Raw genomic sequence first — 25,247 nt, 5'->3', positions numbered from 1 at the left:
AAAAGGACTTCTTATTTTCAGCGCATCCTTGCATTAATCAAAAAGTGATAAGCTGCAACTTTGCAGCACAGATGTGCTGAAAATGGGTTCATTTTAAGAATGTAAACAGTAGCAGTTAGTGTGCTTTAGATGGCTTAACCTTGCTAGTCTGGAATTGCACTCAGAAACAGTATGATTACCAATCGGCTGGTTCTCCTGTAATGTGAGTATCAAAATTAGCCACACTGAGCTTTCATATCTCTGCAACAAAATCTGCAATCTGGGTGCAATTACAGCCCAATCGCAGCAATGAAGTATTGTAAAGAAATGTGTGATGGCATTGTTGTTGCTGTTTGCAAGGCTGCTTTAATATGTGTTAAAAGATAGAAAAACTAGGTTAAAACCTGATAGTTGGAGGTAAGTGTATTCATCATACAAAAGATAATAATACATATTATTATATTATGATACAGTTATGGTCAAAAAGAAAGATTAGCCTCTTAAATTCTAAGGTTGTACCTATAAGAACATAATAAAGATAGTCTGGTCCTTAGCAGGTCTTAAAATTAAGCAAACACAGCCTCAGATGAACTACAAAACATGTTGCATTGTGTATTTAATAAACAAAAACAAAAGCAAAAAGAAGAAGCATTGCGTAAAAAGTGTAGGAGCGGTCCTACCAGCAAATTCGCCCTCAATCAGTCCTGCAATGCTCAGTGAATATGTGCAAGAGGTAATCTCAGACTCTACAGGGCTCAGTTGTCATGTTAAAGGTCATTAGCAGAGATGGGCAGTAATGCGTTAAAAGTGATGTAATCCGATTACTTTTTCAAGTAGAGAGAAAAGTCAGGGATTACTACTACAAAAAAGTAATTAGATTACTCTTACTTTACCGTACGCTCACCGTGTTACTGCGTTACTAAGTAACGAAAAAACAGGCAGCAGACTAATTACACAGAGGATAACGAGATGATGGGAAACAGGGGGAAATACAGCTGGAACTAATCAGAGATAACAGACAGGACAACAGACTATCAAAATAAAACAGGAAACATGAGACACACACACTAAAGCATGGACTAACTGAACACGGGGAACCAAGGCAGCGAGAGACACGACTGGGAAACAGATGAATAAACATGGAGACAGAACTTAGCATGCGTGATGGAGCATCGACACAGGGGAGACATGGAAACAGAACCAATATAAATTAAACCAGAAAACACAAACACTGGGTCACAAACCCAGGACCATGACATACAGATATTATAAAGGTATAAATCGGGTCATGCAACAGAACAGTGATCCCAAGCAAAGCAGCAAATTTACATGAGAAGAAAAGAGACAATGTGCTACAAAGGCCCAGTTGAAGTCCAGACCTCAACCTGACTTAAATGCTCTGTTCACTTGTGCATAAATTAATTTCTGTAAACCTTCATTAACTGAAGTAACGCTGTCAAGAATACTGAGCCAAGATTATTAGAAAATGATGTGACTGATAAAATCATGCAGAACATTATCAAGTTATTGTTGCTAAAGGTGATGCTAACTACTATTGACTTTTGGACTACATTATGAAATGTGTTGTTGTTCATTTGAGGTTGTATTTGTGTCATTTTAAAATCTGGTAAGCACCCGAAGACTGCATGCTTTTCCAGATAATTAGCCAGCAGCTAATTATCAATCAGAATGTCAGATTGTTGTCAGTGTTTTGTTTTTCTCACTGTCCCTCCTTCCATTATTGGCAGGTTTCCCTGGTCGGAAAGGAGGAAGAGGAGAACCAGGTTTCCCAGGGCCTGCTGGGATGAAAGGAACTCCCGGACGACCTGGTGCTACTGGGTTACCAGGAACAAGGGGACGCCCCGGTTTACCAGGACCAGGGACTATAGATGGAATTCCAGGAACGCCAGGAAGAAAGGGTCTGCAGAAGTTGTTTTTTTTGTTTTTTTCAAGGCCACATTTGTCATTTTTAGTGGTGTCGTGTTAGATGTTGATCGTGACTTTACTGACTATGATGATGGACAGTGATCCTACTGGTTGACTCCCACATTATAAAGGCATGGTTGGGGAATTCATATCACCATTGTACGAACATCAGTAATACGGTCAATGCTGCAATGTACTGATCTCATCAAATATTTTCTTTTATCATGACCATGGTGTGGTGGTGAACAAGATTCCTTTTTTAAGATTGTTCAGGGAGTTTTTAAGACAGCCCGATAACAATGAATTACAAAATCTGGTCAAACAACTCCAAGATATCTCACAGTGTTAGTAGAAGCCCAGATAATTAGGTTAGACAATATGTTTGCATGATTTTTAGGGCCAAGTGCAATGACCTCAGTTTCATCGGAATTTAGAGGTCATCAAGTCTATATGTCTTTAAGACATTCCTGCCGTTCAACGCACACTTTTGCAGGTTTGTGTCGTCAGGCTTCGAGGATAGATAAACCTGAGTGTCATCTGTATAACAAAGAAAACGTGGGCTGTACCCTTGAATGATGCTGCTTAAGGGAAGCACGACCTCTCAGTTCATTTTAATTCTTATTAGTTTGCGCAATAGAGCCAACCAATGACGGGAAAACTTTCACTTTTTTCTCAGCTTCATATGTTTCAGTTACCTGTCCTGTATTACTGATAATGTCACTGCCATTCTGCTTTTTTACAGATATCATAATAGTGACAATCTGTCCTAATTCCCACAGGTGACAGAGGCTTCCAAGGAATGATGGGCTTCCCTGGATTCCTAGGACGTCCTGGCAGTTCAGGATTTCCCGGATTGAAAGGACAGCCTGGAGTGCCTGGAGCAAATGGACGCCCTGGGTCGCCTGGATTCTTTGGAACTAAAGGTAAAATATCCCCCAAAGGAATAAGTATACTGATCCTGGGCGAATAAAAGAATAAATTAGCAATGCTAATGCTACTCCTTGAGGTTATCATGAGGCAAACTGTGTGACATGGTTACGCATGGCTACAATTCCCCCTCTGTTTATTTTGTTCCCGCCTAATACTTGGCTCTGTCACAACAGCATCTAAAGGGCACTTGCTGCAAACAATCTCACATGAACAAGTTAGACTTTTAATGGCATCCCAGATATTTAGTTTTTGTACATTTGAATTCCATTTGTCCTAAGGCATTCCCATTGGTTGGTAGGTTTCTGCAGGGCTCACTCCATTAGATGCTCATCCTAAATTTTGGGCACCATGAGAAGTTTTTTCAAAGACTGTGTTTGGTTGAACCACCACAACAACCGTCTCTCATGATGGGGACCCCTGTTTTGGAACCACGTCATCAACATTTTGGTTATCTTTCAGAGCCAAGAATTTATCAGTCAAGTTGCATGAACTGTGGCTTTGCACCAACATTCCTGTTTTTACTTTGGCAGGTGACAGAGGATTACCTGGTCCAGCCGGATTTCCTGGTAGACCTTTTCCATCTGGGCCTGTAGAGAAAGGAGACATCGGAGACCCTGGAATAACCGGCCTTTCTGGCTTTACTGGACCCAGAGGTAACATAGTGCTTTGCTTCTTTCAGAACGTCACCGGATAATCTGAAGGGCATAAATTAACTGCAGACTTTATTAGGAGCTTCTGGTGAATTTTAAATCATTTAGAGAAGAGATTCATATTTGTTACATATTTTTTAAAATAAGAAATTTTTTCATGGATGAGGACTTCAACACTGAATTGGTGGATGAAGCTGAGAGGACCAACACAATAAAGAGGGCCAGGGCAGTGACTCAGATTAGTGGAAATACTGCCTCGCAGACAGAGAGCATCTACAGTTGCCTGTGTTGGGATACCTCTCAGCTTAACAAACAAACAAAATATCATGTACTGTGCTCTTAAAGAAGGGGAAATTATCAGTAAACCCCTAAAACAGCATTTTGTTACATGCTGAAAACATGCTGTAAAGTTTAGCACTTTGATACGGGAGTCTCCAGATACTGACCTTCAGAGCCAGCCCCAAGTTCCCACTAGTGGAACTGCAGCTGTTCGCACTTCTGCAAAATGTAGGCTCTCTAATGAAGTATTTAACTGCTTTTTGCTGCTGTGAACATCCATCACCTTGTGTTACAAACTCTGATCTTTCTCTGGGTTAACAGGTGACAAGGGTCAGCCAGGTGCACCTGGTCGTCCAGGACGACCTGGAGTTCCTGGTTTACCTGATCAGAGTAAAGGGCTGCCAGGAGAACCTGGCCTTTCTGGGGAAACAGGACTTCCAGGCTTCTCTGGACAAAAAGGAGAATCTGGAATTATGGGATTCCCCGGCACTATGGGACCAAAAGTAAGAAAAGATGCATATACATGTAGCAAATTTTGCCAGGCAGAGATTAAATTTGGGATGTTTGTTTGTTTTTTTTAGGGCAATAATGGCTTTCCAGGTTTATCTGGAAGGCCTGGAGAAGTTGGTCGGTCTGGTGCCAAAGGTAAGAGGACATATTAGTGCTGTTGGATATGCATCGGATGATGATATGAAAACATCTGTATTACACTATCATTTGTTTCGTTGTGTCCCAAAATAAACTGTTTACGGCAATATTGTACTATTTCTAATAGTTCTCACTTACTCTTATATTTAAAAAAAAACGCACTATGCATGGGCAAGCGACTGTTTTCATGCATTGTTGTTTGCAGCATGTGGCTCCGCCATCCGCTTGTTTATTTTCCACATAAAAGTGTCACAATAAAGCCGAAGATCCTGTTCCAACTTTTCAAAATAAACTGACGTGATGATAATATACATTATTCTCAAACGTCAAATTTTGGAATATGCATGAATGAAAATACCTAAAATAAGGTACACGACACCCAGCTTCACGCAAGTGGCCCGAGATTCACAGAATTTACAGAAAATGTTAAATTTTTGTGATTTATATCGTTGCCGGGACGATAAATGTGTTATATCGGGATATGAGATTTTGTTCATATCGCACACCACTAGTACATATGAAGTCTACCACCAGTGATAAACATCTTCTTTACATCTGCTCATAATCAAATCAAACATCCATTGACTTAAATGCTTTTTTCTCTTAGGACTCCCTGGAGAAACTTTTGGTTATCCTGGAGCACCAGGACTTAAAGGCCGACAAGGAGATTCAGGGATCCCAGGTAAGACTCACCTTACTCGGTTATGGCGAAACTTTATTTGTCACGGCCATTGATCAGCAACCACTGATCAATGGCCATGAGTACCATTCACAGAGAGCTGGGGAACGGCTGCAATCACAGCATTGTAAGAGGGTGAAAGATGTACCCTTAGGCCCCCTCCTCGATTCAGAGATGGTCTTTCCCTTTTCACATCTCTGTAAATAAAGAAAAGCATCGAGCAGCACATCACTTGTAGTGTTGTTGTTGTCATATTTTATAAACTTGTTGACATGGATCAGAATTTACATTTCCTTTATATTTTATTTTTAGTAAAATAAATATATTTAGTGCAGGTGAAGAAATTCTTAGTACTGTGGGACAAGCTTCTTGGGAGATCAGAGTTGGTCTCCAATCTCTGATTTCTTCAGAAGTTTTAAAACATTTTAAATATGTCGACAGGCGACCAAGGGAAATTTGGTGAACCTGGCGATAATGGATTTTCAGGAAATCCAGGTTTCCTCGGACAGAAGGGGACTCCTGGTGAACAGGGACGGTATGGAATAATGGGTGAGTAACACCTAAGAAAACAAAGTCCTGTTGCAGTAATTCCTTCATGACGTCGTGGAGATTTGTATTTACAGAAAGTGTTGAGATGTAGTTTTTCTTCTCTGCAGGCTCTCCTGGTTTCCCTGGACCAAAAGGTCAGCCTGGATTGCCAGGAATAGGAAGGGGGCCTGATGGGTTTCCTGGTCGGCCTGGATTCCCTGGAAATCGTGGGTTTAAAGGTGAAAGGAAAAAAGAAAATCCACTACATTTATATACTAATCTTACAATAATTTTTCCAAATGAGGTTAAAAAATTGTCTTTTCCAGTGTTTTTAATGTTTTGTTTGTTTGTTTTATTTTTGTTATTTTAGGTTTTCCCGGACCACCTGGTTTGGATGGCCTTAATGGCCTAGCAGGACCTAAGGGCCTGTCTGGAAACCCAGGCAAGAATCACATTTCACACTCCAGCTGATTCTATATTTCTTGCTTTATTTCACAGCTCACTACTCACTCAGTACTCAGTAAACAAAAATGAGATGTACAATAAGCCAGATAATCCAAAGCTAAAGCTAATCTTAGCATGATCCAGTAAGACTAGATGAATGTATCAAGTAGTTATGGCTCGATAACTGAGGAAAGATGAGCAGTTTAGCATTTTGGCCCTTTGTGTGTCTGCAGAAAAGGAAAGTTCATTATTCAAAGCTGTGAGACATACAACTTTGGCAAAGCTCAACCTTTTCACCCTCTTCATCAGGGTCAACATACTTCTGATTGTTTTAGGCTTGCAAAGACAGAAGATTTAACAACTTTATGTTTTTTAATCTAGGTGCAATTCTGGGAGGTAGCCCTGGCCTTTCTGGTAGTCCAGGGTTGAAGGGAGAAAGAGGTGTTTCCCAACCCGGTGTTCCAGGGTATCCCGCCCAAAAAGGACAAAGAGGAGAACCAGGTGAAATAGACTTCAATGAAATAAAAAATGTGCAGATTCAATGTGCAATAATATATATAGCAATAAATTGTTTTTACTTTCTGTATATCAGGTCCTTTTGGATTGAAAGGGATCCCGGGTATTCCTGGACCTCCTGGACCCAGATCAATAGAAAGCTTTCCTGGACCTACAGGAGATGCAGGTCTCCCTGGACTGGATGGACAGTATGGTAAATACATTTCCTTAATCAATTTTGAGGATTTTGTTTTCCATTCTCTTCTTTTTTCACATTTTTTATTTTTTCCCTTTATATTCTCCTATACTTTTCTATGCTTAGTTTTTATTTCTTTTCCATTTAACGTTCATTTATTCAACCTTCCTTGAATTGAATTTCTCTCTTCCTCTCCTTTTTTCTTTCTTACAGGTGTCCAAGGTCCTCCAGGTCTTCCCGGCCCGCCTGGTCCAGGTACAGCTCAGGGAGACAGAGGTGACCCTGGTCTGCCAGGCTTCCCAGGGACCCCTGGTACAAAGGGTGAACCAGGATTACCTGGAGGTCCTGCATTCTCTGGTAGACCTGGTTTAAAAGGTGGAGTATGGCTAAAATACATGGCATGAACTAAAAATGCTGCTTCTTCTTTTCTATGTTTGCTCCTATATGTTTTAAATTTTAAAAAAAAGATAAACTGAAACATTATGTATTTGCCCTTCAGGACAAAAGGGTGATGGTGGTTTTGCTGGAATTCCTGGTGTCCAGGGTTTTAGAGGTGACTCTGGTTTTCCTGGAAGCAAAGGAAAGGCAGGAAATAGAGGTAGGACAGCATAAGTCTTTAATTTCCCCCACTCCTTTTCCCACAATTTCTTCTTAATTTTCTTCTACCCTTTATCTTTCCTCCATCCCTCTTTTTCTCCACCCTTTCCCTTCCAGGGTTTCCAGGTTCAAAAGGTTTGCCTGGAGTCATATTTCCAGCTCCACTGCCAAATAGGCCATATCCACAAGGTGATCCAGGTTTCCCTGGTGAAAGAGGAAGCCCTGGTAACCCTGGAGAGCCTAGTCAGTCTGGTTTTCCTGGGCGTAAAGGTGAGTTTGAAGGCACAAACAAAGTGTAAATTTATTAATTATATCCATCCATCTTTGCATGCATGCATCCATCTATCTACATCCACTTAACCTGAACAGAGTTATGGGGGCACCATTATAACAGAGACATCCAGACTTCCTTCTCCTCAGTCATTTCTTCCAGCTCTTTTGGGTGGGTCCATCAAGGTTTTCCCAAGCCAGCCAACATACGTAATCTCTCCAGCATGTCCTCATTCTGCCTCATTTCCACCTCTCGTATCTGCGATCTGATTCTTTCAGTCACTACCCAGAGCTCTTGACCAGGCCTTATTCATGAGTAAGAGTAGGAATGTAGATTGACCAGTAAATCAGCTCTCTCTTTATCATGATGGACCAATGCAGCATTCACATTACTGCAGATGCAGCCTGAATCCATCTGTCAGCCACCTGCTCCTCTCTCCCCTCACTTGTAAACAAGACCCAGAGATATAAGAGGGAAGTTATTTGTCCCCTACCCCAAAGAGGCACTCTACGCTTTTCCAACTGAGGACCATGGCCTTGAACTTTGAGGTGTTAATTCTCATCTCTCCGTGTCTTTAACTCCAGTCCAGCCAAGGAACAATGATCCAAATGGTTTGCGCGATTCAAACTTAGTTTACCCTTTTCACCCAGAATAAGTTGCTTTGGGAGAACATACCAGAGGTAAATTGCCACCAACAACATAGCTTCTACGACACACAAATCCCTCCATCACAATAAGATGGCAATGGAGGAGCATTATCCTTCATATCCTGCAGAAAACAGGAGCTGTTTGTTCAGCTTAGGATAGGCTGGTTGGCTTCCATTCAAATGCAAACAAAGTGAAAGAAGGCAAACGTTTTTAACATAGAGTTTTAAAATCTATTTTACCTCCAACATCAATATAAATAATATGCAGCTAATCTGGCATGTTTTAATGTACAGAGAGAAAAAAACAATAATAAAGGGAGAAGATGAAAAATGAATGATATGCAGTGTAAAATATTCTCCTGCTGCAGGTGCTGTGGGTAACCCTGGTCCATCGGGTAGACTGGGCAGGACTGGAGGTCCTGGTTTTCAAGGACCTCTTGGGGATCCCGGACCTCCTGGTTTTCCTGGATCCCCAGGAGCACAAGGTCAGGATTTTTGTTTATCTTCGACTTTTTAATAGCTTATCACTTCTAGCATGTTCTTATTCTTTCCCCCGTCTTCTTCAGGGTTACCTGGTACAATTGGCCCTCCCGGCATTCCTGGCAGCGTCGGCCGCAGCCACAGCATCGGCTACACTCTGGTTAAGCACAGCCAGACCCCCCAGGTTCCCATGTGTCCTCAAGGCATGGCCAAACTGTGGGAGGGCTACAGTCTGCTGTATGTAGAGGGACAGGAGAAGGCACACAACCAAGACCTCGGTATGAAAACACTCTCAGGCTCTTATGAACCATAAATACTAGTTATAGCAGTCTTTGTGTGGCACAATTAAAGGTTTAAAACCTCCTTTTGTCTCTTCAGGTCAGCCGGGGTCGTGTCTCCCCAGGTTCAACACGATCCCCTTCCTCTACTGCTCGCCCAGCGAGATTTGCTACTACGCTAGCCGCAATGATAAATCCTACTGGCTCTCCACGACCGCATCCATACCCATGATGCCCGTGGAAAAGGAGGAGATAAGACCTTACATCAGCAGGTATTGTACACTGTGTTACTTTAGTCAAGCTGCCTGTCATATACATGTGCATACAATTAATGAAGCTTTCATCTGATTATATGAATAACACAGGTGTTCAGTATGTGAGGCTCCATCTCAGGCAGTGGCGGTCCACAGTCAGGATATTAAAATCCCCAACTGTCCTATCGGCTGGAGGAGTCTCTGGATAGGATACTCCTTCCTAATGGTACGTAGTTAATGGCAGCTTCTACCAAACAGATTTAGACCAGCAATTAGATGAAGAGATTATTTCTCCCCATGGTTCTGCATACTGCCAAATTGTCTTCAGAGATGTCATATTTTTTTAAAAAATGTCCTTTCATTTCTGACACAGCACACAGCAGCTGGTGCAGAGGGCGGCGGTCAGTCCTTGGTGTCTCCCGGTTCCTGTCTGGAGGACTTCCGGGCGACTCCGTTCATCGAGTGCAACGGCGCCAGGGGCACCTGCCACTACTTTGCCAATAAATACAGCTTCTGGCTGACAACCGTGGATCCAGAAAATGAGTTTACCTTCTCGCCAACCAAGGAGACGCTGAAGGGAGGCCAGGAGCGCTCCAGAGTCAGCCGCTGCCAAGTGTGCAGCAAGATCTTGTAGTAGGCAAAGTTGAAAGATGGAGGAGTGAGGCGGGGAAACATCAGGAGGGGATTCACTAACATTTCAAGAATTTATGATGGAGGATGAGATGGATTTAAAAAAGAACACGTGACTGACTGAATGGACCTTTCTCCTGTGCTGTGATGGTTTCAGAATCGAGTCGAGCGACATCGGCCCCATTTTGAGAGTTTTTTTAATCCCCTGTAGGAATGAATGGCTTATAAAAAAAAAGAAGAAGAAGCTGGAGGTAGGAGGAGGAAAGAGAAGAGTTCCAGTGTGAGCGATCTTCTCGAGATTATCACTGATAATGGTGCTATTGTTTATGTATGTGTTTATTACGTGTCAGCTTTCTTGTGACAGATGTCAGCGAGAATCATTCTCGGCTACCTCGGAGAGTGCCCCCACCCCCACTTAGCAAACAAGTGCCCCGCACACACGTTAAGCACCCAATTTAAAGGTTATCAGCTCAGGAAGTTGGCTGTTATTGGTTGTTTTCGCTCCCATAGATACTGACAGCAGGCAGAAAGTCTCTACACCAACTCTTTTAATGCTGACTAGTGGAAAGTGGAGACGGGCTGATTGTTCGTGAACTCATGATTGCTGTTCAGTTAGGTTTAAGACACAGACAAGCATAAAGTATTTGTAATCTATGAGAAAGGTCAATTTTAAAGGGCTTCCTCAGATTTTACTACAATGTTGGTACAGAGAGACGTCTGACTGTCATATCTATGGGACAGACAAGCCTACAAATGCTTTTCAATGGGCTGATCATATTTGAAGTGGGTACATAAGAGCTTAATGTGAGATGAGAGTAAAATTACAGATTGCTGGTTGATTTTAAGGTTTTAAAGCGAGTTTGCATTATCTTATTGGGCTGATCTGAGCAAAGCAGATATAAAGCTTCATTGAAATCCCATCTTTGGGAAGATGAAACCTGTTTTCTTCATAAACTTTTTATTCTACGGCAGTTTAGCACCACGAAGGTGCCCACTGTAAACACACTGGGGATTTTATCATGTGTTGCATCAATACCTGCAGTATATTTGATGTCGGCCACTTCATTATTGGTTTGAAAATCAACTTGCCAAGACATGTGACTTGCTTGAGGTAAAAATGGTGTTGAAGCTATCCTTTGTTTTTAAGTTTTTGTGATATTTGGATTATTTTTTGGTGCCTTACAATCGGACGTGTGAATTAAAGGAGTTTTAGCTTCATGTAAAGATTTAAAAATCTGTGGAAAACTATAACTCATTAGCAAATTATTTGTTGTATAAACAAAAAAAGACTAGAAGTATTTTGTTTATTGGACTCATACATATAAACAAAGCAAGTTTCATTTCTTTAGGTGCTGGTTTTCATATAGAAGGTGAGAAGCATCATCTGTTTTGGGGAACAGAAGGAACTTAGAAACAATCTAAAGTATTCCTAAACATGTCAAAGTCCCAGTGTAAGCTTCACGTAAGCCTGTGTACATTTCACAGTGGGACTCTCAGGTTGCTGCTACGTTACCGTTAGTATGACTTTAAAGGTCAAGTCAGATTTTTCTGTGCAACAGCTGAAATGACAATAGAGAGCTGTTGTTATTGCACTGATGTGGACACAGATGGTTCATAACATCAAAGGGGCATACATATCTCCACCTCCACTCTCACAGGTTTTCTCTATGCTGCGACCAAACAAGTATTTCTTTTGATTATATCACACTTTTTAAGGCTACCATTCGCTTGCATTTTGCAAAAAGACACAAAACATACGCTCTCTGATAGATGAATTATTGCTGTACATAGTGCTTAATGTATTTTTCAGCAAATCATGTTAGCGCAAAGGTCTATGATGTTGTTACTCAGTTCTTTTCTTTTCTTTTGTTTTTGTGTCCTCGGACAGGTAAGAAGATGGCTAAAGGACAATTCTGTGCCTTTAAATATAGATTTTGCAAAAACAAATACAAAAACACACAAAAAATTAGAAATTGTATCTGTTTTTGCATTAAATTTGGTTTTCCTCTGAGTCAAACAAGTTCATCTGTGCTTGGACAGTGGAAGCTACAGCATGACTTGTAACCACTACGACCTCTAGCGCGTCTCTCTCTGCTGGTAGCCCTGACTTTAACGCTGCGCCACATAGTACATTTGTGTCTGTATTGCCTTTTTTTGTAATCTAGATTTGTAATTATTGAGTCATGACACTATCCCCTGGTTTTATTTACTGAGAAGTGAGGGAATGGGAAGGTAATGATGTGTACATTAAATTTTATGGAAAGGAAAACATGCCTGTGTTTTTATATGGGAGATATATTCACCGCTGATGATTTAGGATGCTAACAGCACACTTTATTGCCAGTTTGGACTTCACCGCACGTTCAGAGCCAAATGGAGAAACATGCTTTAAGATCCCTGAGTGACAGAAAAGAAATGCAGTTTTCCTCAAAGAGGATCCATAACAAAACAAAAGTGGCAACGTAACATGTCTGTTCCTGTAACGTGTGTTTCTGTGCTCACACACTTTGAAATAAAGTCTCAAAACTACTTAACAAATGCATGTTTTTTGTTTTTAGCTCAACATGAGGAACTGAAGTGAATTTAAATATAAAATCTGTAAAACCAAATGTTGCTGCCAGTGGTACTGGTTCATTTCACAGAGTGGATGTAATAGAGCAATAGAAGATACAGCCAGACGGTTGAAACATGAGCACATTTGGGTGTTCTGATGGGACAATGACTCCAAACACACATCAAAACTGTTTTTAGAATAGATAAAGCAGGCTAACCTTTACAGAAGGGATAGGCCTTCCCAATGGCCCCATGGTCCATCTCAGAAAACCAACAAGCTTTAATTAACTCTGCCATGCTGCCAAGAACAGTGGCCAATCCAGCTGGAAGTATGCGGTTGTTTATGGCTACCAAAAGCATCTTACCAAAGGACATTAACCCAAAGCTTAGTGGAGGAATATACTTTTGACCATGTGTGGATTAGAGAAAATCCAAATTAAAATTAAACTTGTGCATCTGAATTTCTTTTCTTTTCTTTTTTTAGTCATTACAGATGTGTGCTATAATCAATCACTACACCCTGGAAAGAAAACAGTTCAAAGAATTTATTAAAAGGCCAAAGTTACCATGACATGTGACCATGATGATGTAAGATGCGTGAAAGTGATTAAATAAAATAATTAAGAACAACCATTACAAAAGAGAAAAGGCCAAAACAATAACAGAAATGAAAATTGCAGTAGAGATAGATCACAAATTCTGTTTCTGCCTCTTAGTTTTTATTCACATTTATAATTTTTATATGTTTCTATTTAAAATTGTAATATTAAAACACAGATAGATAGATAGATAGATAGATAGATAGATAGATAGATAGATAGATAGATAGATAGATAGATAGATAGAACCTTCGCTCCAGTCCAGTAGGTGGCGGTAGTTCACCTTATCAAAAGAAGAAGAAGAAGCGGAACTCGTAGCACAACAACAACATTGTTAGCAGCATTAGCTCGCAAAAAAGCGAGGAGACTTTTTTCTTCTTATTTGGGTCCCATTAACAGGTGAGTGTAATAACCGAGGGCCGTCAGAGAGTGTGAATGTGCAGTCTGTTGCCCTGTGTGCTTGTACGGTCGGAGAATCGCACGTTTGTTAGCCGTTTCAGCTATGTGCACAACGTTAGCTCTCAGGCTAACGCTAGCTCCTAACGTTTTATTTAGTGGTTTTGTGCAAAAGTCACTGCATGCAAAGAGTTCTCGTACAGGATGAAGATTAAGGTGTGGTGATGAGGATGCAGTGCTGTTGGATTTGTCCTCCCAGGTGAAATAGTTAGTCGACGGCCTGCTACAGTTTTGATCTTAGCTTTTTTTTTCTCCAGAAAAAATGACTCTACACATTCATGAAAGCTGATTTCTCGGGAGCTTTTTGTATTCTGCTCGTTGTATCCTGTTAATGACAACGTATACTCGGATACAGGCGTCATTGATACTTGTGGTAACGAGCGGTTTGCGCGGATGGGTCCAAATACTCAGGTTAGACGTCAAGATGTTTTGTGTGTCAGGTTTCTTTACTAAAACTCATATTTCTTGAACCCCAGAGGCCTAGAGATACACGCAAGATTTCCCCACGGTTACATCAGTTGTCTTTTTTAAAATCTGAGGAGGTTTATTGCATGCAGACTTGTCTCGTTATTAAGGGTTCAACCTTCAAATGGTTGGTGACCTCCACAGTCAACAGATCCCAGTTCAACAAGCATCTTTAGGATGTGGTGGAGCGACAGACTCTCATTATGAATGTGCAGCTGACAAATCTGGACTGACACTCAAAGCCATAATACAACACGTCTCATTCATACAAGCACTTACTCTATGCTTTGAAATGCTTTCTATTTAACATTCAGACACATTCATACTCAAATGGATGCATCGAAGAACAGCTTGGTATCTTGCCCAAGGATACACGCAGACTGGCCAACCTTCCAGTCAGTAGATGATCTAGTCTACCGCCTGAGCAACAGCCACCCCATACAGTGTGATGGGGTTAGGGGTGCTGTCGTGCAAATGTGGACCAGAATGGTTCCAGCAGCTTGTTAAATCTGTGCCTTTTCTAAGCAGCATTTGTATTTTTCTATTCTTTAACTTACTGCTCTGACTGAGGTCGAGCCCGTTGTCCAAACAATTGTGTTTTGACCTGGGCTAAAAGTCGATGTTTGAATCAACTGTTATTACTGTTGACAGAGACCAAGTGGAGATAATCTTGCATAAGAGCACAAAGGAATTTGTGCTTTGATGACAGAGTGATAAAGTCACAGCTGTGCAGTCACAGCAAACATCAGGTATAAATAAACAGTGCTGAGTAGAGTGCAATAAGTGACCATAGGTGTGTGAGGTCAGCATACAGGCAGAGTAGAGCCAGTGTGACTCATTCAGGAGGTTGGATTTATAAAAGAAAAGCAAACACCCACAGTGGTGTGGACCATCATTTGATCTGTTAATACCTGGTTAAAGCATGTGTCTGTAGCTGTAATGCTTAAAAGTATAAAAGGTAAATTAAAAATTTGGAAGTGAACAGCAACAAGATCAACTGTTTGATTTCCCACCGATTTTTACACTGGCTGCCATCAGAACTACTTTAACTCTGCTTAACATAGAGTCAGCAAGGCATTAAAAATGTTCAGTTGGTGAGCCGGTGTGAGTTGTAGCCTCAGGAGTTGCATCCAATGTAGTCTTCTGCTGCTGTAGCCCATCTGCCCTAGCCCAAGGTTGATGCTCTTTTGTCTGCCTGTCAAGAATTAGTCGACTCTGCTCATTCAAAAAGGAAAAAAAAGAAGGTAGTCCACTCCATGTTTTGGGAATAACTTGTCCATTCCAGTCTAGTTAATTGGACGAATTAACAACTTCGGGTTTTCAATTAATCCATGAAGGGTGAACAAGCAAAGAAGTCAGAAGTTCAACAACAGAAACGATGCAAAGCCAAGTCAACTAGATCATCTAGCTAGTGTACTTACGGTGCTGGAGCAGTGTTGATCGGTCCAACGTGAGATTCACTACATGTGGACTTACTATGACCTGAGGTCCCAAAATCACCACTTCATGCTGCTACTTTTTCCAGCCCCCCAGAAAACACACAGTGCCTGGTAGACCCCATGAGAAAGGCTTTAATCAGTACTCCTACTGCGCCAAATCAGAGTGATCTTACTGGCTGACTGTACAAATGAAAAAACACAGAAATTCATTACAAAAACCACATTCAAAATAACTAATCTGGCACTCGCAGCAAGGGGTACCTAACAAAGTGGCCAGTGAGTGTAAATAGTTGTTAGACACAGACTTTGACTTGAAATTTAAATAAGTACCACATAAATACTGCTGGTGTTATAGAATAGAATAATCCTTTAATTGTCCCACAAGGGGGAAATTTGGTTGTAACAGCAGCCAAAAAGACAAATATACAAACAAACAGGACACAGAACAGAAACATACACAATTTTTCTTATGCTCCTTGACTTCAATATATCTTAGTTTATTTTAATAATAATTTTTTTTTAAAAAAAGAGGAAAATACACAAATTTGTAATTTTGGACGACGCTGTTGTCGCCGTTTTCTTTTCTTTCTTTTTTAAAAACTTCCAGTAAAAACTATGCAGAATAAAACCTTAAGTCAAAATATTCTTTTCTCCTAAACTGCTCACAGAAACTTCGAATAACTGCAGGTACAGAAACGCACAAACAGGACAAAAGGCGTCTTCTCAGGAAGCCCATTCAGTATAATTGGGAACAACAAACCAACAAACCTTGTTTTAGCAGGTCTTTCATGGGGTGTTTGTGTGTTTGTGTGTGTGCGCGAGCGAGCGCTGAGATCTTTGAGTGTGTTTATGAGCTATGTGATTCTTTGCCACTAGGTGGCAGTACTCGCTGTCTGAAAGTGAGAGAGGGGAAAGAGCTCATGTCAGAAAGGAGAAATGAGAAATCACTCAGCGAGTCTCGCGTGCAGGTTTCAGAGATGGTGAAGAGAAAGCAGGAGAGGAGGATCAAAAAAGTGTGGTTAAAGATGCAAACACAGAAAACAGGGAGTTTAAATGTGTTTGATAAATGTGCCTTAAGAGTTGGGAGATGGACTCAACCTCATTGATCCCTGACGCTTAATTTCAAAAGGCCAGCCGAGTAATCCGGTTCACTTTAAATAATTGTCATGCCAGTTAGACGAGAGAAAGATGAGGTGCAGTGACTTTAACTCTCAGATGAGGCAAGAAAAAAAAGGAGGATGATTTGGTTTGTGATGGAAATCCGAGGAGAGGGATCAGTATTCCCAGTCTGAAACTTGAATTCTTTTCTTTAAAAAAGCAGAGAAATCAGAGAAAGTGAGGAAACAAGTTTAAGAACTGAGCCTCTTTCAACACTTGCTGCTCAATTTACACCACCCTTCTTTCTAACAGGGGAGACAGATGCAGGCAGGTGAAGTGGAGTGGGGTTGGAGTGCTTCCCGAGGGGGCTCAGCATGCATCTTAGTTCAGCATTTAGAAAACATTCCCACATTTTGCCTCTTTGTTCACCGTCTCAGGTACGCTGGAATTTTCGGACACCCACTCGAACATGTCCTATGTCTTCATCAACGACTCGTCGCAGACCAGCGTGCCTCTGCTGCAGTCGTGCATCGATGGAGACCTGCCCTTCGCCAAGAGGCTGCTAGAGACCGGATGCGACCCCAACATCCGTGACAACCGGGGCCGCACCGGCCTCCACCTAGCCGCCGCCAGAGGGAACGTGGAAATATGCCGCCTCTTGCACAAGTTCGGGGCCGATCTGCTGGCGACGGATTATCAGGGGAATACGGCGCTGCACCTGTGCGGCCACGTGGATACGATACAGTTCCTGGTGTCCAACGGGCTGAAGATCGACATCTGGTAAGAGTTCAGAGTTCAGGTGATAACAGTGAGCTGTTTCCACCCTGAGCAACTTAATGTTCTCTCATTTTAACTCCAGTTTTAATTTCATGTATATCAACTATTCAGAATCATGTAATCATGCATGATTCACGTTGATATGGTAGAAGCTAAAAGACGTGGTGTACTGAGACTGTTTGGGTTGTAATACCCTCTCTAAACAACTTAAATCTGCCCTGTAGAGATTTCTGAATGAATGAAAATAGCACTAAACTCAAATTAAACTGCAATGAGCAAAGCTGCTCTAGAGATGATCTGAATCCACAAAGAACTGACAACAAAAAAGAAGCAAAAAGAAACAAATTTAAAATTGAGCAGATGGCTGACAGCAGTACTCTGAATCTTCAGTCGGAGGTGTATCTGTGTTGGTGTTAATTCTGTCAGAGTATTCATTTAATGTTATTTGGGTTGTTTTTTCTTTGTAACTGCTTAGTGAGCATCTTAAATATATAAAGTTAGTTGGGGAATTTGAATCAAAGCATCGTAAATTTCATGAATGAAAGAAATATAACTAAAAAATAAGTCTTTTCTATGTAACTGCTGCTAAGATCCCACTGGTGGAATTCACTTTTTAAGGGTCTCAGCAGAGCGAATCTAATGACTTCCTGTCCCCTCGGGGGAGTGCACTGTTGTTCCCCTCAGAGGAGACGAGAGGAGTATTTGGTTCTGTTTTTTTGCAGTTTTAATCCCAGTTTTCAAACTATTGTGTTCAAATCGTGTGGGATGGTAAACACCAATCAGAGTTCGAGCTGATTTCATTTTGAGGGAAAATCGGGTCAAGATGTGAAAATTGTTGAAACCTTTAGATTACGCACATTTTTCTTTTGTATGGATCGTCTTCAACCTTCACAACCATATACTATCATCTTGGGCACCATGAGTAGCATTTCACCTTTACCTTCATCATTTGCACCCAAAGTGACCTTGAAAATATATTTCCAGAATCCATACAGAGTAATATGTCATATGTAATGGCACGGTGAGAGCTGTGCAATGCACTTCAGTACAGCATTATATGTGACAGTGGTGCAAAAAGATTAATATACTGCTCTTAATTTACATATTAACAATGCTGCACAAGTGATACTCCGTCACACCGTGGTATTTCCCCAGGACATATTTAATGAAGATGCAGGAAACACTGACAGATCACACCAGCAAGCTGTCACCAGAACGTAATCCCCTGCATCACTGCCCTCACACATGACTTTGTAAATTCCCATCATATCCGTGTCTCTCTGTGTTTATCTACAGCTGCTTGGCTTTTGGGTTATCAAGTAAGTTGTGAACAAACTAAAGCTGGATATCTGATGTTTCTCTGGGAGACTTTAAAGCTCTGATAAATAATCCTGTAACTGAAGAGTGCAATAAACCAGACTTTGTGTTTTTACTGGTACTGTGATATCGCTCAACAGCAGACACAAAAATGATCTCGTGAGCATGACCACAACAGGAAGTCTCTGAACTCTTCATGCATGTAGATCTAAACCAGTGTCTGAAAGTGTCCAGAAACATCTCGTTGGCTTTGGAGCTCTTTTTTTTTTGTCCACCTAACTGAATTGCACATAGTACACATTTTGCTGTGTGTGTTCAAATGCTTACAAGATGAATGGATACGGATAAGCTAACAGATCTCAGTCACCCCATGGTAAACACAAGAGATGACCTCATGCTGCTGCTGTAGTGATTAACCTCCTTTTAGACTGTTAGACTTGTCCGACGGGTGCCCCTGATGAAGCTGCTGAAATATGACACAAACACTTAAATACTTTGTGGTTTTTCAGGGAATTTTTGGAAGTTGTGAAATTGTTTTAATTCACTAAATGAGGTCATTACTTACTGCTATGAGTTGATGTTACGTAAATCACCCATACCCACGACAAAAGGATTCAGTGCCTTCAGTTTTCAGTTGAACTTAGCAAAAACAATAGCTTTTAATTCCACTGTGCAGACTAATCATATTGTTTTTATCAGCAGGCTACATGTGTGACTGTAGTTATGTATGCACAGTTGTGGAACAGCGTATTCACATCATAGAGGTTTCCTGGCACACAAAGATCCAAAACTTGTGTGTTGGATAAAAGAAATAATAGATTTCTTTTGTTATTACTGCAGTAACCACAACGGATCGACTCCTCTGGTGCTGGCGAAGAGACGCGGAGTCAACAAGGATGCTATTCGTCTGCTGGAGGGGCTGGAGGAGCAGGAGGTGAAAGGCTTCAACAGAGGAGCCCACTCCAAACTGGAGACCATGCAGATGGCTGACAGTGAGAGGTGAGCAGAGCTGCAAGGAGAGAGGGTGGAGAACCAATCAGGACACATCATGCAGTCAAAGCATGATCTGTCCTGATTGGCTCTCTCCTGCAAAGCAGGTAGAGTTTCAAGCAAGACTTCACACAGCTTTAAGAGCAGTAATAGTGACCCAGAGAACTGTTCTGTGCCTGCTTTAAATTAGACTTAAAACGAGATCCTCTGGAAGGGTTTATCTTCATTTTAGCTCCTACACTGATTGTGGGTTTTCTTAGCTTTACCACAGGAAAAAGGAACAAGAACAGAGTTACATGTGAGAGATAACAAACTTCTCTGCGTGTGTGTCTCAGTGCGATGGAGAGCCACTCCTTACTGAACCCGAACCTGCAGAGCACCGAGGGCGTCCTGTCCAGCTTCAGGACCACCTGGCAGGAGTTTGTGGAGGACCTGGGCTTTTGGAGGGTCCTGCTGCTGCTGGTGGTCATCGCCCTCCTCTCCCTGGGCATCGCCTACTACGTCAGTGGGGTCCTGCCTTTCTCCACCAGCCAGCTGGAGCTGGTGCACTGAGTAAAGGCTGGGAAGAAGGGTGCAGAAGAGGCAGTAAAATAAATGAATGAAGGTTTGCGTTCAGCTTTGTGTATAGAACAAAAACCCAGAGTTTTGTTTCCTTGTTGCCCACATTTGATCCTTTTTATTGTGGTCTTAACAACATCATATGATACTGTTAGTAAAGAGACGCAATTTAAAAAAATACTATAAATATTTTTAGGTGATTAACGAGAGAGGACGGTGACTCAGAGACTTCATGTGTGGCCTAACACCTCAACTCATTGATAGACTCATTTCTTCTTCCTCACACTTGTCATGTCATCCCTGTTTGCTCTGTTACAAGCTGTATATTGCTGATGTTTTGTATCTTTTCATTGTTTTCTTCTCACTTGTTATTTATTCAAATGTCTTTGGTGTAAATTTTACCCTTGCTGTCTTTATTTCACACAAATACCTGCAGCCTTTCTGGCTGGAAACAGTTTTGTCAGGATAACAGAGCCGACTGCAGAGAAACACCTGGACTGAGTTTAGATGAAGCTTCAGGTTTAACTGGTATTATGGCAGCAGATTAATGCTTCTTACTTTGTTGTATATTCATTTTATCTTAATGTGCTTTTGTTAAAGGTTTTCAGTGTTTATTCCTTCAAACATTTGAAGTCATTTAATGTGCAAAATGAATAAAATCATGACTAATCTGCATCAGGTTAGAGCGTCACTTTGTTACCAACACAAAACTTTATTGGCACACAGCAGCTAACCTGAGCTTTTTACAAAGAGCAAAGAAAACAGAGTGAAGACTGTTAGTCTTTACAAACAGAGCGGATATGACATACAGAACATACAGAACTTGCTCTCACCAATGGGGGAAAACCTTCAGCTGTTACTGATCTTTGATGATTCAGCATTTTAATGATCTGGGTGACGGTAAGAGAGACGTTACAAAGAAAATCAAACACTTGAGATTCTTGTTTGTACCGTAAATTGTTGGAAGACCGCAAATCAAGCCTTACTGGAAGCTTTTTCAGGTGTAAGCCGTACTTTCATTCAGTGATTGTACACATTGAGTGTACAGTCATTCGTACCCACCTTTTTGCTCACACTCATTTACAAACTTTCAGTTACCCCGTACCCACTGCTGTTGAAGAGCTTTGAGACACACAGAACAATAAAAGTTTCACTGAGGAAGAAATATGACAATGTCACACTCTCACCCATGGCTGTTTATTGGCCTGTTTTTTAGTGACATATAGACCTTCCCCTGGATGTGCCCTGTTAGAAAAGAGAATATCCTGTCAAATTAAGGCTAAGACTGTTAAAACCAGGCTGTGATGTGTTTGACTTCAACTAAAATCAGTACATAAATGTGTCACTGCTTTTTTCCATTACATAATGTGGTAAAGTGCTGTAGGTTACATGTTTGAAAATATTTAAAGGGAAGTAGTTTTGTTTTGACATTCTGGTTTTAGTTTAAGTGTGAATATAGCACACAGCCCTGCAAGTTCAAGTTCAAATTTTAATCGCCACATGGAGTGGCAGGTTGCCCTGCAGTGGAATGAACCCGACCCCCGACCTTACACACACAACACAGACATTACATGGGGAGTCAAGTCAGAGAACGGTTGCATTACAGAAAAACCACTGAAATGTACACTACAATAGGAAAGTACAAGAGGAAAAAAAGAGACCTCTACTCATGCTGGGCTACAGGAGGACAGCATGAGAACAGGAAACAAAAAAACTCCTCTGCACAGAAAGCACATAAATGTCCACAGTACAACATTATAGAGCATGTGACCAGCAACAGGGTTGTGTAGGGGATGAGGAGTAATCCCAGGCAACACAGCAGCCATTCTGCCACTGCGTCGACTCTCCAGCGCGGGCCCAGACCCGCCTCGTGCTCCCCAGGAGGCAACAAGCATCGAAGGCGTTGGAAGGGGAGGGGGGATGAGTGAATGCTTATCAGTGTAAGTGTGTGTGTGTGCGTGTCCATAGTTCAGCTGAGACAGTGTCCTTCGCCCTATACCAGGCTAAATAAACAGTCTTCCAGCCAACCCAGGTGGCCTTGCAAATATGGCATCCATTATTAATTGAAGTCATGTTTAGTCCACATAACGGTTTCAGTGAACCATGCACTGCCCAAAGACATTCAGACTTGCTAAACCAAAACAAGGCAAAGCTTCAGATAAACCTACATAAGGTTACTCTACATTTTCACTTTGCTGTTTGAATGCTTTGCCTTGCAGTGTCACACCAAAGAGGATATTCAGTTTTATTAAGTTTCACCAGGCCTTTGCATGTAAGTCGTCATCATGTTCAGTCATCTGATGAGAAAAATCAACCATGGCATATTAGCTTAATTGTCAAACTCATGGTAAAAGCCCTCGTATGGCCCACTTTGATCTCAAGGGTGCAGAACCAGAAAAACTCCCCTTTGTGTCAGTGTGAACAGTACGACTCGTGCAGTTTTACTGCATGATGTAGAAATACGGCTGCAGTAATGAAAGAACGTGCTCACTAGTATAAAAAACAAAAGGTTATGGTAGTGATTAAATTACAAGAAAGTAACTCTCGTTATTCCACAAAAAAAGTGTTTTTATTTTAATCAGACTATATAACAAAAACAAAATCCCCCACAAAAAAAGTACATTTTCTATGTTTTAAGTGTTATTGTTTATCTATTACTTAATTGTTTTAGTGTAGTATGAATGGCAGTGGGGGATTCTTTTATACAAACTGTAAAAGAGAAAATACACTATAAATTCAGAATCTCATGTCCAACATCACATATTCCAAGGTTGTCCAGTGGGCCAGATTAGAGTCTCTGCTGGGCCGATTGTGGCCCTCCGGCCATAGGTTTGACACTCCTGCCCTAGAACATGCTGTCCAAACATCTTTCTTTTTTCGCTGTCTTACGGCTGCTAACATTTCAGCTTAGGTAAAATTACAGTTGATGACATAATAATGTTGAACTGTCTTAGCAGTTCCGTTAGTAAAGCCATGAAATCAGCTCCGCCCGAGAGTCAGGCATCATCCATGCATACATACATACACTACCATCGTTACAGTATCACACTATGATATACCGCGCTATATTGTGACATACATACAATTCTATTTCCTTAAGATTAAGGAACTGACCTTCCAGCCTATTGTTCCTTCAGTGGGCTGGCAGTCATTAAGCAAATGTACTGTTTATAAGATTGGGGAAACCTGCAGTCAGCTGAGACTGAAGAAGTCACTTGGATGAGTGACAAAACGTTTCTCCCACAAAAACTTACGTCCAGATGAACAGAATCAACTTTTGGAGATACAATTCTATTCTGATGTTGTGTTCTCGTATTCTACACTGTTCTATGACATTATATTCATGAGACCTGGTGGGCTGCAAAGGTACTGCAGGTGCCATATAAACTATTTTATAAGTACTTAAGAAAAAAAGCTGCTGATTGTTATTTAACAGAATTTGAACTTTGCGCGATTTGTAAATGTCTGAATGAATTTAAAAATATAAAATTTCGATCAAAAAGTCAAAAAATAAGAATGTGCCGATAACACCGTGATTCTGAAGTGAAGGGGGCAGTATCATTCGGCGTGAGATAAAAACGTCCGAATGCGTAAAGATCGCTCTCCATTTAATAACCGAAATTATATTTTGATCAACAGTTTATTAGTATACAACAGAGAGCTGCAACAGTTATGAAAAATCACGTATTCCGCATAAACCTGTCGTTTTTACCATCGAAAAAAACGATTGACTGTTGATTTATTGACATAAAAATAGGGTCTAGACTCTCGTGCTTGAGCAATAATTGGCCACCATTAATAATCAGAGCCAGGAGGCCGAGCCTAATACTACAGCGCTGCACACAGGCCTGTGCAAATCGTTTGGCTCAATCTGAGGCCCTTTAGGCCACTAAATCCAAACAGCTCATCTGATCGTTTTAAACCTGTTTTAAGTCGTTTTTGGTACATTCAAAGTGGAAGTGTAGGCTTTAGGTTTTTAATGTGTATATCGCACATGTGTAGAATTCATTTCATTCTTTAACGAAATTCGTTTAGTGAATGACACTGACAGAAAAAAAAAGAGAGAAAAAAGACAGATTTAAATAGCTCTACATACTATTATCATGCTGACTTTCCGATCAAGTCAGTGATGAAATGGGACATAATGTTATCAATGTAGTCTTTTCTGTGTGTTGACAATACCACACATAACGATCATACCGCGTTTTGTCAGTTTTCAACCAGTGAATCATTAAGTTGATCTTGAACACTTCAGTGGATGTAAGCAATCATTACATCATTTAATCCGAATTCTGTCGGAAAATACAAAGAGAAAAGTTATGCAGTGATTTGTGTTAAATAGTGATAAATAAATGCTGATGTAAAAATTACCGAACAATTTGTTTTCTTTGTATCCGCCTCAGAAAATGTTGTGGAGAGCGAGAGGGTTTGTTTCATTAGTAGATTCTGAGAGGTGAGTGGACTAATTTCTGCTTCTTATTTAACAAAAATAAATGTAAACATACGTTTAAAAATATTAAAATGAATCCAAGAAGCACTGTGGCCTAAAAAGGTATTCACGTGTATTGTTTAATGGTAGAATCATGCGTTTGAGGTTTATAAAATGGATTCTAATAGGAAAAGAAGGTGAACCAGACTTCATAGAATTTATTTTTATTTGTCAAACCACGTGTTTCTGTCCGGGAGGAGGAACTTTTAACCTAAGCCGAGGCCTCCGTGATGGAGCAGGCGAACCACGAAGTGTCCGTGAAAATGTCCGGACTTCACCGTGAACATACAGGAAGCCTGTGAGGACTGAAGGCACTGAAGGTGAACATGTATCGCCTCACTCAGGCAGTGGTGTAAACACACTGTTTATTTAAATCACACACAGCTGAAGCAATAAAGATAAGAATTAGAAAAATAAGAAAAAGTAAATTAAACGAAAGCTTTAATCGCTTTTTAAAAAAATAGAATAAATCATAATTATAATTATAAGCTGCACACATTAATAAGCTGAAGCGCATTAATAAGTTAAAAGTTGTCAAATTCTGATCCTAAAGGTCTTCAGACGACTGCCTGGGGCATATTTAATGGACAGTGGC

At 40.9% G+C, this 25,247-nt stretch overlaps 2 protein-coding genes across 4 annotated transcripts in view; both read left to right on the top strand.

Annotated features, from left to right (window-relative positions):
• The window catches only part of col4a6 (collagen, type IV, alpha 6), a 145,206-nt gene extending 132,757 nt beyond the window's left edge, over positions 1–12,449 (top strand). For all 3 annotated transcript variants that reach the window (XM_087835292.1, XM_087835288.1, XM_087835284.1), the window contains 19 exons: positions 1,728–1,898; positions 2,685–2,828; positions 3,366–3,488; positions 4,086–4,267; positions 4,346–4,409; positions 5,020–5,094; positions 5,533–5,640; positions 5,748–5,858; positions 5,990–6,061; positions 6,445–6,564; positions 6,656–6,772; positions 6,968–7,129; positions 7,254–7,352; positions 7,469–7,621; positions 8,638–8,754; positions 8,836–9,027; positions 9,128–9,299; positions 9,393–9,507; positions 9,655–12,449. In XM_087835292.1, coding sequence (XP_087691418.1) covers positions 1,728–1,898; positions 2,685–2,828; positions 3,366–3,488; positions 4,086–4,267; positions 4,346–4,409; positions 5,020–5,094; positions 5,533–5,640; positions 5,748–5,858; positions 5,990–6,061; positions 6,445–6,564; positions 6,656–6,772; positions 6,968–7,129; positions 7,254–7,352; positions 7,469–7,621; positions 8,638–8,754; positions 8,836–9,027; positions 9,128–9,299; positions 9,393–9,507; positions 9,655–9,915 — 2,558 coding nt within the window. In that variant the 3' untranslated portion in view covers positions 9,916–12,449. The remainder of the gene's footprint in view (positions 1–1,727; positions 1,899–2,684; positions 2,829–3,365; positions 3,489–4,085; positions 4,268–4,345; positions 4,410–5,019; positions 5,095–5,532; positions 5,641–5,747; positions 5,859–5,989; positions 6,062–6,444; positions 6,565–6,655; positions 6,773–6,967; positions 7,130–7,253; positions 7,353–7,468; positions 7,622–8,637; positions 8,755–8,835; positions 9,028–9,127; positions 9,300–9,392; positions 9,508–9,654) is intronic.
• An 891-nt stretch (positions 12,450–13,340) lies between these two features.
• ankrd46b (ankyrin repeat domain 46b) lies at positions 13,341–20,836 on the top strand. Its single transcript, XM_087835276.1, has 4 exons — positions 13,341–13,462; positions 16,959–17,301; positions 19,456–19,614; positions 19,941–20,836. The coding sequence occupies exons 2-4, from the start codon at positions 16,991–16,993 to the stop codon at positions 20,155–20,157; spliced, it is 687 nt and encodes a 228-aa protein (XP_087691402.1). The 5' UTR covers positions 13,341–13,462; positions 16,959–16,990; the 3' UTR covers positions 20,158–20,836.
• Positions 20,837–25,247: the final 4,411 nt, after the last annotated feature.

The sequence above is a fragment of the Neolamprologus brichardi genome, chromosome 3, assembly GCF_056152115.1.
Source record: "Neolamprologus brichardi isolate AB-2024 chromosome 3, ASM5615211v1, whole genome shotgun sequence".
NCBI lineage: Eukaryota > Metazoa > Chordata > Actinopteri > Cichliformes > Cichlidae > Neolamprologus > Neolamprologus brichardi.
The sequence above is the reverse complement of the archived record's forward strand: the minus strand, read 5'-3'. Positions and strand labels throughout refer to the sequence as shown.